This window comes from Nanorana parkeri, unplaced genomic scaffold (assembly GCF_000935625.1).
Source record: "Nanorana parkeri isolate BGI_ZX_2015 unplaced genomic scaffold, ASM93562v1 scaffold1291, whole genome shotgun sequence".
In the NCBI taxonomy this organism is placed as follows: Eukaryota; Metazoa; Chordata; class Amphibia; order Anura; family Dicroglossidae; genus Nanorana; species Nanorana parkeri.
Window position 1 is genome coordinate 113,922 of NW_017307559.1, and position 12,753 is coordinate 126,674.

Consider the following 12,753-nt stretch of genomic DNA (forward strand, 5'->3'; position numbering starts at 1 on the left):
CCGGTTTTTCTTATTCTTTGGGCCCGCGAGACTAGAGAAAGCGTCACATTCTTTGCACAGGCTCCGGCCTGGCACGCATGTGAAGTTGTATTGATCATTCCCTACAAAGGTTAAAGAAAAAAAAAAAGAGATGAAAACTACTAGCGCAGCTCTGTATTCCTTAACTCACACATTTTATAAATGCAAACAGTGTAAGTACCTGAATTTGGCTTGGTATAAGCCTCTGCAGTCCCGGTAAAGCAGAACTCAGACTAGGAGAGGGAGAAGCTGCACAAGGAGCCAATCAGCTGTGCTGCGGTAAATTGATAGTAAAGTCAAAATGTTTCCAGCTATTTCAAATGCTAATGACATCCCTTACGATGGAGGCAGCTCCTTAATGTTTAAAACTTTTAGTTCCAGTATTGTATAGTATAGTTTATGTCCTCCCGTGACCCTTAGGAGAACTATGAGAAAAAACAATTACCCCATAGTTCCCCTTTAAGCCATTTACTTATGGATATTGTATGGCTAAGTTCATATATTGCCATCTAATGGTCATTTTGGTTATTACACATGGTTTTCTGTGTTCCTGTCCCTCACATCTATGATGTACTTCCCTTGTGTGTAATGCTCCGCCCCCTTCTTCTTCATTATTCATTTCCAGTGTCATGGCTGCTTGTAACAGGACCACATGTTAATCTGCATTGCATGCTTGGAAAACATTATCATCGTTGACCGCCTTAAATACCGCCACTTCATTCATCTGCTGTATCCTGTTGTCTGCTGTAACCTGATGTACAGAATAAAGCACCTGTGTGGATGGAAAATGTATTTGGTGAGTTCAGCTCTCTGAGAAGGATTGTCCGCAGTGATGGTATCTGCTTATACAGGCCGGGCATAGAGGTCTCAGCAAGGGGGATACATCGCTAATGCAACAATCGGAGTCAGAATACGGACGCAGACAGGAGTACGGACACCCGTAGGGCAGCGAACGTAGGGCAGTGTATGGCCGCGTAGTCCCATAGAGAAGGACGGGGGCTGCGTACTAATCACACGCAGCACCTGTCCTTCCAGGGAGCTGCCCGATACAGCCGTGCATCCCGCACGGAGCTGTATGTGCCGGCCGTTCCCAGTGTGAATGAGGGCTCATGGAAATCAAATATACAGATTTATTTTTAGTTTTTGACCATTGATACCCTTTAATATTTATTTTCCCTTAAAGGAAAACTATGGGGTCAATGCTTTCCCCCATAGTTCTCCTAAGGGTCACAAACTAGCGTCCTCCCGTCACCCAAAGCTCAGTTTATAGAGAGCTACAGCTCGCGGTATACTGAGACCGCCGCAGCCTGGACGGATCCTGACATTACTGTCTGGATCCACCCAGCTGCGTATTAACACCCAAAAGAAAAAATCCTCCAGGTTTAAAAGTGCAAAAGGAAAGTTCTCCGGGACGGAGTGATTTCAGAGTCTCCCCCCCACCGGTGGATGCGGCACGGATATAGCCGAGTGAGAGTTGTAGTACGTCAGGTATGGGGAACCTTTTCAGAAGGGACATCGTGCTCCTGATGGCGCTTCTCTCCGTCGCCGGATCTCTGCCGAGGCGCAGCCCATTAGACGGCCCGCACCTGAAGGTAAGCAAAGCCTGTCACAGCTTCTATGCGGGTTCTATATGTTCTACGGACCAGTCCGGCTGTCGTATTATTATTCTCCTTCATGTCCGGGCTGGAAGATTTTATCCGCAGAAGAGAAATGTTTCACGATTCCAGAAATGATGAAATAAGATTCCAAAATAATGAGGGATGTCAGTGCGCCGAACCACCTTGTTATGTAGATGATATCCAATCTATAAACTGTAACTATCTATCTATCTATCATCTGTCTGTCTATAATCTATCTATCTATCTATCTATCTATCTATCTATCTATCTATCTATCTATCTATCTCTCTCTATCATCTATCTATCTATCTATAATCTATCTATCTATCCATCCATCTATCATGTCTGCTCTAAGCTAGTAAAAAGGGAAATATAATTTGTTTTTTAATTATTATTGTACTTCTCTTTTAATAGTAGCACTGCTTAGATAGATAGATGATAGATAGATGATAGATAGATGATAGATAGATAGATAGATAGATAGATAGATAGATAGATAGATAGATAGATAGATAGATAGATAGAAAGAAAGAAATATAGATATAGATAGATAAAATGGTAGAATCAAAACTGGAAAATAGATAGATAGACAGACAGAGAGAGATAGATGGATGGACAGGTAGAATTTAGCTGGAGTCATGATACAAGGTGGCAGAACACGGTCAGCCGGGTTCCCACAATGTCCGCCTTCCTTCCTGCATATATATATATATTCCACTTTAGAGAATGAAGTTGACTTTTGTGATTTGAGTCTTCAAAAGACCCCCAAAGACCAGGAAGGACCAGGAAGGAGATACAATTCCACTCCACCGAGTATCAGCAGAATGTTCTATGAATGAGAGGCGCCCACCCTCGCTGTAATGATTACACGCTGGGACAAGTCCCGCATTGCCGCGTTCCTCGCGGGTGGTTCCCCCGGCCTGTGGATTGGGGTCGGTGTCGGAGTTGTTCTTTAGATAATATTGTTCTATGGTGAAGATACTCAGGAGGGCGGAATTTATCTAATCCGGAGCAGTTGCCCACGGCAACCAATCAGCTTCTCTCTTTTATTTTCAAATCTAAGCTGAAGAGAGAAGCTGATTGGTTGCCGTGGGCAACTGCTCCGGATTAGATAAATTCCGCCCTCATAGTCTACAGAAGGTTTCTTCTGATCTCAGGGTGAATGTGACTTTAAATGTTTCCAGGAATGGAGTAATGAGAGGTCGTTCCCAGGACGGCCATGTTGCTGGTGGTCGGAATATATCATTAGAGACCATTTTACTTCTTTTTTTGGGGGGGATCTCTTGGGTATTTGCAAATGATTTCCGGCTCCATTCCCGGGCACGCGGCCAATTCATAGGAAGCCTGTTTACCAGTAAAGGCTCCTCAGCGGGTCCCGAGTCGGCATTGTTGGGGGTATTTTGTAGCTCGCTGAGGGTTTTATGAGGTTATGCATCGTTGTAAGAAGAGGTCAGTAAAGGGAAACAAGTGCCATTGGAGTCCCACCCAGCGCGAGCAGAAAGGAACCCCGCCCCCCCAAAAATTTATGAGCGATGGATGGTTTCTGCGTTGCCGATACAATTTTTTTGTCTTATTATCTTTTATAATTTTTATTTTTTATTTTTTAAACTTTATTTATCACTTTTTTATTTTAATTATTTCTTATAATTTTTTTTACTTTTTATTTATTTTTTTGCTTTTTATCAATTTTTTTTTACACCTAACTTTATTGCTATCACACAGAAGCTAACAAGCCCCCTGTGTGATCGCATTTGGAGGTGACAGGTTCTCTTCATTGACCCCTGTCACCTCCAGTACAGGAGTTGTAGCTCAGCGCTGTGCTGGCTCTCCTGTGACAGGTGAGAGGGGAAGGCTGCGAGTGACGATCTCCCCGCTCACTGTATACGACGGAGCAGAGCAAAGAACGGACGTATGCACATGAGCGTCAGAACTGGACCACAGCAATGGAAGAAGGTGGCCCGGTCTGATGAATCATGTGGATGGCCGGGTGCATGTGGGTCACTTACCTGGGGAAGAGATGGCACCAGATTGCATTATGGGAAGAAGACAAGCCGGTGGAGGCAGTGTGATGCTTTGGGCAATGTTCTGCTGGGACACCTTGGGTCCGGCCATTCATGTGGATGTCACTCTGACACGTACCACCGACCTAAAAATTGTCACTGACCAAGTACAGCCCTTCATTGACACGGTATTCCCTGATGGCAATGGCCTCTCTCAGCAAAAAAGGTTGAAGAATGGTTTGAGGAACACAACAACGAGTTTGAGGTGATGACTCCGCCTCCAAATTCTCCAGATCTCAGTCCAATGGATCATCTGTGGGATGTGCTGGAAAAACAAGTCCGATCCATGGAGGCCGATCACCTCACAACTTACAGGACTTAAAGGATCTGCTACTGACGGATTGGTGCTAGATACCCCGGCATACCTTCAGAGGTCTAGTGGAGTCCATGCCTGGAGGGGTCAGGAAAAGGGGGACCTACTCAATATTAGGGGGGGTCATCCAGATACCACAGCACACCTTCAGAGGTCTAGTGGAGTCCATGCCTGGAAGGGTCAGGAAAAGGGAGACCTACTCATTATTAGGGAAGGGGGGTGTCATCCAGATACCACAGCACACCTTCAGAGGTCTAGTGGGGTCCATGCCTGGATGGGTCAGGAGAAGGGGGACCTACTCAATATTAGGGGGGGTCATCCAGATACCACAGCATACCTTCAGTGGGGTCCATGCCTCGATGGGTCAGGAAAAGGGGACCTACTCAATATTAGGGGGGGTCATCCAGATACCACAGCATACCTTCAGTGGGGTCCATGCCTCGATGGGTCAGGAAAAGGGGACCTACTCAATATTAGGGGGGGTCATCCAGATACCACAGCATACCTTCAGTGGGGTCCATGCCTCGATGGGTCAGGAAAAGGGGACCTACTCAATATTAGGGGGGTCATCCAGATACCACAGCATACCTTCAGTGGGGTCCATGCCTCGATGGGTCAGGAAAAGGGGACCTACTCAATATTAGGGGGGTCATCCAGATACCACAGCACACGTTCAGAGGTCTAGTGGTGTCCATGCCTGGATGGGTCAGGAGAAGGGGGACCTACTCAATATTAGGGGGGTCATCCAGATACCACAGCACACCTTCAGAGGTCTAGTGGTGTCCATGCCTGGATGGGTCAGGAGAAGGGGGACATACTCAGTATTAGGGGGGATCATCCAGATACAACAGCATACCTTCGGAGGTCTAGTGGAGTCCATGCCTCGATGGGTCAGGAAAAGGGGGACCTGCTCAATATTAGGGGGGTCATCCAGATACCACGGCACATCTTCAGAGGTCTAGTGGGGTCCATGCCTGGACGGGTCAGGAAAAGGGGGAACTGCTCAATATTAGGCGGGTGGTCATAATGATATGGCTGATCGGCGTATGTGAGGTGATGGCGTGTTAAATGATAAGTCATGCTTACATCTAGGACAACCGAACACTGAAGAAAACTGACACACGTGTATCACGGAATGAATGTTCCATAAAAGTCACGGATCCTTCTCTGTTTATTAGCACGGTGGGAAAAAAAACGTTCCACATTACTTGCACATTTTTGTCTGGACATGCAGACCCCTTCCTGTTATTTTTTTTTTTCGTGGGCAGAACTTTTTTTGGAAGTTATTTCTACATAGATAATGTATTTTTGATGACCTTTCAAAAATAGCCTGAAAACATTTCATTGATCGTATGAAGTACCTGTAAGTTTTAGGTATATTAACCACTTCCTGTCCGGGGCAATTTCTTACTATTTGCGCACACACATGAGGATAAAAATATACATTTTTGGCTAGAAAACAGCTTCAGACCCCCAAACAATGAGATGTTCTGAAAGCAGAGACCCTGTAGAATAAAAAAAAAAAATGCTAGTTGCAACTTTTTTCATGTCGCACGCTTTTTTGCGCAAATGTTTATCAAACCAGCATTTTTAGGTAAAAATAAACTAAATTAAAATTTAGTTTATTTATTTTTTTAGTTTATTCAGAGGGGTCAGCGCATGCTGAAGCGCGCAGTGCGCAGAAGTCGCCAACTGTCTGCAGAGTCAATAGCTACAGACCTCCAAACTCCATGTGGCCGTCAGATTGGCGCAACAACAGTGCGTAGAGAGCTTCATGGAATGGGTTTCCGTGGCCGAGCAGCTGCATCCAAGGCGCACATCACCAAGTGCAATGCAAAGCGTAAGAAGAGGCGGAGCTGTTATAGCGGCAGAGGGCGGAGCCAACCCAATACTGAACCCTACGGACTAAGACTGGGGGGCCATTAGAGTTCATGTGCGTGTAAAGGCGTCCCAATACGTTTGGTAATACAGAGTATATGTGTAAAATGATTATAAATAGTAATAAAAATCGTTCCCAGTTAAAATCTATCTATCAACAAATGGAACGAAAGAAAAAACAAACAAACTTGAGAGTCAGAGATGGGCGACCCTGCAGCTACCCTGTTAGCTTTCTTAACTCAATAACCTAATGTTAATGGCGCAGGCTAACAGCTCCCATCCCCTGACTCTAGAGTCAAGAATGGAGAAAGTAAGCAGAGCAAACTGAAGGGGCACATGTACTGTATACATTTCAGGATGACATCATTTAAAGGAGACCTATGAGGTGATTGTCACTCATCCTCATAGTTCGGGGTGACGTCTGGCAATGAAACTGTCGCAGGTCGGCTCAATAGATCGGGAACACATACCGGCGCTCGCTCACTTCTCGATCCTGTCCCTGCAGAGAGCCGAGACCACGAGGAGAACTATGGGGAAAAACACTGACCCCATAGTTCTCCTTGAAGCTTGAGCCAACTCATGACGGGCTGTCTTAACCCCTTCGTGACTGACGACGTACAGTGTACGTCGCCAGCATCGGGGCTGTTTAAACAGACTCCCGGCGACTTTTGCCGCCGGGACTCTGTTTAATTTTCAACTACCACCATTTTATTCTATAGGGTCTTGGCATTCAGAAAATATATAATGTTGGGGGGTTTTACGTCATTTTCAGGCCTAAAATGTGGAATATAACATGGGTGCAAAAATGGAAAAAAGGGCCTCAGTCATGAAGGGGTTAATGAATTCTCAGACTTCAGAATTGCTAAAATACTGTGTTTATTATTGCAGAGATTTAAACGTCAACTTCGAGCAACGAAGACCGAGGTAAGGAGAATGTTTTTTATTTATCTGCATGTTCATATAATATTATAATTAGAGGAGCACCAAAAGGAAAATTTTAAAAACCGAAATGGAAAAAAAAAAAAAATGTCGGCCCGAAAACCAAAAATGTTTTTGTTTTTTTTAACTTATTCAAATTTTTTCAAATATTTTAATTCATTTTTTTAATAAACTTTTACGTTTTATTTTTATTAAAAATTTTAATTTTTCACTTTACTTTTAGGGGCTTCAGGGGGAAATATTGGGGATCTAAACTTTTAAAATAGAAAAAGAGGGAGAGCATACGGCCTTCAACTCCCTCCTCTTAGCCTCTTCACCCCCGCCCCCCTCACGCCGTCTCCCTTATTTACTCTATTCTCTCCCTGCTGACCTCCCACAATCTACCTAACGTGTTTCCCCGAAAGTAAGACCTAGTTCGGTGGTAGGTCTTATATTGCAGAGATCCGCTAGGTCTTACTTTCGGTGTAGCTGCACATATAATAGAATTTTACATGTGTAGTCCGGCCGCAGCTACCTACTTCCCCCTCGCCCGCACGCACGCACACACACCCTCCTGTCTGCCACGGCTGCCGCTGAAGACTACATTTCCCAGCAGGCACAGCGTAGCCAGTGGGGTCGAAGTGGACGGCATCAGAGCGGAGAGCGGACTGCTGCAGCCAGGTAAATATAAGACATCCCCCGAAAATAAGACCTAGCAGTGGCGTAACAATCGCCATAGCGACCCAGGCGGCCGCTATGGGGCCCGTGCACAGGGGGGCCCGGCATCCCTCTGATGCCGTGTGGGCTGCCTGGGTCGCTATGGCGCCTCGGGTGCTGGCTGTCACTGATATAGCTCAGCAGCTGCTGTGAAGGAAAACGTTCCCCCCTCACAGCCGCTGCGGAGCTGTGTCAGTGACAGCCAGCAGTTGCGGCAGAATAGGCCGGTTACACCGGTGTTCTATCGATAGTCCAAACTTATCGAGTTGTGGGACCGCATGACTTCCGGTCCCAGAACCCGATAAGTTCGAACTTTCGATCGATCACTGGCATTTGCAGTAAATAAGAGAGAGGGGCCTGCCTAACCGCAACCCCGCCTCCTCTCACATCACTGGCCAGCGATCTAAGAGCAGGTGGGGCCAGTGATGTAAGAGGAGGCGGGGTCCATCGATAGAAGGAGGCGGAGCCCGGCAACGGAAGAGGAGGCAGGGGCCCGGCGGCGGCGGTAGGGTTGCCACCTTTCCTTCCAGTGAAACCCGAACATGAGTCACGGCTTATTCATATGTAAATATCACAGTCGAGACTATTTTCAGTGGAGGGCCAGTAGCTCTTATCTTAATTTTGGTTGCCCCTGTCTGCCTGACATCTTGTGTCCGGGTCTCAGCTGCCATGAAACCCGGACACACAATTCAAAACCCGGACTGTCCGGGTGAATCCCGGACAGGTGGCAACCCTAGGCGGCGGCGACCACGGAGGTGACAGGTAAGAAGCGTACAGCGCAACTGAGACCTTGCAGAGCCCACCATAGAGAGTCTATGGTGGGCTCTGCAAGTGGCATAACTAGCAATCACGGGGCCCCATACAAAATTTTGCTACGGGGCCCTGTGATTTCTAGTTACGCCCCTAAGACCTAGTGTCTTTTATCGTTGAAAAAAAATAAATAAGACAGTGTCTTTTTTTCGGGGGAAACACGGTACCTATACCTCTGCTTTGGGAACGCGAACTTGGTACCTCCATCACGACTGCTGACTGGGAAAAGTCATGTTCCCTCACTCACTCTCTCTCTCCGTCGCCAGTAAGGCCCAGGAGAAGAACTTTAAAATACTTACCAGATGGTACAGATGCCCGGTGGTCCTCCAAAAATACTACCCTTCAGTACCGGACTCCTGCTGGCGCTGTGAAAGGCGCCCCAGGCAACATGGCTCACATATGGTGGGAGCTTCCCTCAGCTTCAGGGGTTTTGGCAGGGGGGTGTTGAGGATATACCTCAGAGTGACCGGAACTGTCGTTGCGAATGATCCTAAGATCCTGTTACTGTCCATGATCCCTGGATCGATCAAAACGGCAAATAAGGGCCTCCTCAGGCACTTCTTCACGGCAGCCGGTACCGTGATACCGCGTCACTGGCGCACGAAGGCGCCCCCCAACCCTTGCGGAGTGGGTAGTGGAGATGGACCGTATTGCCGACTTAGAACTCTTGGCGGGGGAACGAGATGCAGGAGATAAATATGTACACACCTGGCCCGCCTGGCTGGATTTCCGAAAACTCAGACGGCTTCCTGGCAGCCCTCTCACCTTGATGTGTCCGCATACAAACAGCACCTAGCTGCCTGGCAGGAGGTGGGCGTCCGCTGTGTCCACATCTGTCCTCTACTTCAACAGGTCTGTTTTTCCCATCTTTCCTCCCTTCTATATACACTGAGTGGCCAGATTATTACGACCCCCCCATCAGTACTTGGTTGAGCCGCCTGGTGACTCCACGAGATGATGAAAGGTGATGCGAGGAATCTGACACGGCACTGTTGCCCTTCTGTTGTCTTGTACCAGTCTTGCCCCTCCCCCGTTCTGCCCTAACATTGACTAGTCGCCGACGGCCACAATTCGCACGTTCAGACCCAGATTTGTGGCTGACAGTCCGGTCTTTAACCAGTTGCCGTCCACCCGTAGAAAAAAAAACGGACGGACTGATAACACTAAACTGATGAGCGGTAAAAGCTTGTAAAGCGTCGCCTGTGGCAAATTTTGGGTAATGTCGTTTTTTGAGGTTGCGTGCGCAATTTTAAGCCTTGACATGTTTGGTGTATTTTTACCCGACGTGACCGCGTCTTTTATATTTTACCAAAAAATTGGGTAATAATAAATGTTTTAGAATTTAATATAGGGGAAACTGTTTTTTTTAAAAAATTTGCTGTAATTTTTTCCTTAATATATTAAAAAATAAAACCCCCAGTGGTGATTAAATCCCACCAAAAGAAAGCTGTACCTGTCCCCAAAAAAGGGTATAAAATTCATGTCAGTACAGCGTTGCATGACGGAATAAATGCCAGTCAAAGTACCGCAGCCTTGAATCCTGAAACATGGCCGGGATGGGAAGGGGGTTTATCACCCCAGACTTCAAGTGGTTAAACACTTTAACAATGAGCTGCTCTTGAACATGTAACGCATTCTGCTGTTTTGCTGATACTCGCTCCATGGCTCCGAGTGCCAACAATCATCCCGCGTTCAAAGGCTGTTAAATCGCGTTGTTTCCCCATATCTTCCGAAACAAATCACTTCTACTGTCGTGGTAACCAACCCGCTTCCCTATTTATAATGGTCTGGCCCTCTAGCAACTTCACTTTACTAAAAAAGAAAAAGAGATTGATGACACTATAATCTCTTTTTCTGTATCCCCTGTATCAATGAACAGGAATCCTCTATACTGAGTGTGAGCAAACACACCACCCTCCAGATCCCTCTCCTCCGTGCACACATACCACACTTCAGCTCTCTCTCTCCTCTTTCCTCAGTGTGCATGCGCCTCCCTCCAGCACCTTCTCCTCTCTCCTCAGTGTGCACGCAACACCCTCCAGCACCCTCTCCTCTCCCCTCAGTGTGCACACACCACTCTCCAGCTCTCTCTCCTCTTTCCTCAGTGTGCATGCGCCTCCCTCCAGCACCTTCTCCTCTCTCCTCAGTGTGCACGCAACACCCTCCAGCACCCTCTCCTCTCCCCTCAGTGTGCACACACCACTCTCCAGCTCTCTCTCCTCTTTCCTCAGTGTGCATGCGCCTCCCTCCAGCACCTTCTCCTCTCTCCTCAGTGTGCACGCAACACCCTCCAGCACCCTCTCCTCTCCCCTCAGTGTGCACACACCACTCTCCAGCTCTCTCTCCTCTCCCCTCAGTGTGCACACACCACTCTCCAGCTCTCTCTCCTCTTTCCTCAGTGTGCATGCGCCTCCCTCCAGCTCCCTCTCCTCTCCCCTCAGTGTGCACACACCACTCTCCAGCTCTCTCTCCTCTTTCCTCAGTGTGCATGCGCCTCCCTCCAGCTCCCTCTCCTCAATGCGCACATGCCTCCCTCCAGCACCTTCTCCTCTCTCCTCAGTGCGCACACACCACTCTCCAGCACCCTCTCCTCTCTCCTCAGTGCGCACACACCACTCTCCAGCTCCCTCTCCTCTCCCCTCAGTGTGCACACACCACTCTCCAGCTCTCTCTCCTCTTTCCTCAGTGTGCATGCGCCTCCCTCCAGCTCCCTCTCCTCTCCCCTCAGTGTGCACACACCACTCTCCAGCTCTCTCTCCTCTTTCCTCAGTGTGCATGCGCCTCCCTCCAGCTCCCTCTCCTCAATGCGCACATGCCTCCCTCCAGCACCTTCTCCTCTCTCCTCAGTGCGCACACACCACTCTCCAGCACCCTCTCCTCTCTCCTCAGTGCGCACACACCACTCTCCAGCTCTCTCTCCTCTCCCCTCAGTGTGCACACACCACTCTCCAGCTCTCTCTCCTCTTTCCTCAGTGTGCATGCGCCTCCCTCCAGCTCCCTCTCCTCTCCCCTCAGTGTGCACACACCACTCTCCAGCTCTCTCTCCTCTTTCCTCAGTGTGCATGCGCCTCCCTCCAGCTCCCTCTCCTCAATGCGCACATGCCCCCCTCCAGCTCCTTCTCCTCTCTCCTCAGTGCGCACACACCACTCTCCAGCTCCCTCTCCTCTCTCCTCAGTGCGCACACACCACTCTCCAGCTCTCTCTCCTCTCCCCTCAGTGTGCACACACCACTCTCCAGCTCTCTCTCCTCTTTCCTCAGTGTGCATGCGCCTCCCTCCAGCTCCCTCTCCTCTCCCCTCAGTGTGCACACACCACTCTCCAGCTCTCTCTCCTCTTTCCTCAGTGTGCATGCGCCTCCCTCCAGCTCCCTCTCCTCAATGCGCACATGCCTCCCTCCAGCACCTTCTCCTCTCTCCTCAGTGCGCACACACCACTCTCCAGCACCCTCTCCTCTCCCCTCAGTGTGCACACACCACCCTCCAGCTCCCTCTCCTCTCCCCTCAGTGTGCACACACCACCCTCCAGCTCTCTCTCCTCTCCCCTCAGTGTGCACACACCACTCTCCAGCTCTCTCTCCTCTTTCCTCAGTGTGCATGCGCCTCCCTCCAGCTCCCTCTCCTCTCCCCTCAGTGTGCACACACCACTCTCCAGCTCTCTCTCCTCTTTCCTCAGTGTGCATGCGCCTCCCTCCAGCTCCCTCTCCTCAATGCGCACATGCCTCCCTCCAGCACCTTCTCCTCTCTCCTCAGTGCGCACACACCACTCTCCAGCACCCTCTCCTCTCCCCTCAGTGTGCACACACCACCCTCCAGCTCCCTCTCCTCTCCCCTCAGTGCGCATGCGCCACCCTCCAGCACCTTCTCCTCCTGTGTCTGCAGTGTGCGTGCTTCCCTACCTGGAAGTTAAAGGAAAACGCCACGGAGCGATTCGGTGTCAGTGCAGTAAAGCAATAAGCTATGTCAGTAATGGGCCCGCGCTATTTTTTTAAACTTTGCACTTCAGAATGTTCCACTGATTGGTATTAGTCAATAAATTAAAAGGAATCAGAGATTTGATCACTTTATCACCGCTTGCATAAAAAAAATACATATGAATTATTTAAATGTATAATGATGTATATTACTTTAAATGCAAGCGGTGTTATTAATTAGCTGCAATCATTTGCGCTTTTTTACATCCACCCGGAGTTCAGATTGAACAGACCAAAATATGAGAAGTTAAGGGGAGGTCACAGGTTACTAGTATTATAAATGCCAATGTGGATACTATCTGCTGCAAGAAGGCATTTATTATCATATACAGCACAGAAATATTCGGTATCCCAGTCCATGGCAGACTGCGCCGCTAAACGCCGCCTTTATTCCCGGCGTCTCACAGGCATGCACATTCACTGATTATAAGGTACCTCTTGCTAAGATC

The 12,753-nt window shown here is 48.5% G+C and overlaps 1 protein-coding gene across 1 annotated transcript in view; it reads left to right on the forward strand.

Moving 5' to 3' along the window:
- The first annotated feature begins 1,508 nt into the window (after nucleotides 1–1,508).
- The window catches only part of ITIH6 (inter-alpha-trypsin inhibitor heavy chain family member 6), a 45,494-nt gene continuing 34,249 nt past the window's right edge, over nucleotides 1,509–12,753 (forward strand). Inside the window, exons 1-2 of the mRNA XM_018569131.1 lie at nucleotides 1,509–1,610; nucleotides 6,777–6,812. Coding sequence (XP_018424633.1) covers nucleotides 1,509–1,610; nucleotides 6,777–6,812 — 138 coding nt within the window. The remainder of the gene's footprint in view (nucleotides 1,611–6,776; nucleotides 6,813–12,753) is intronic.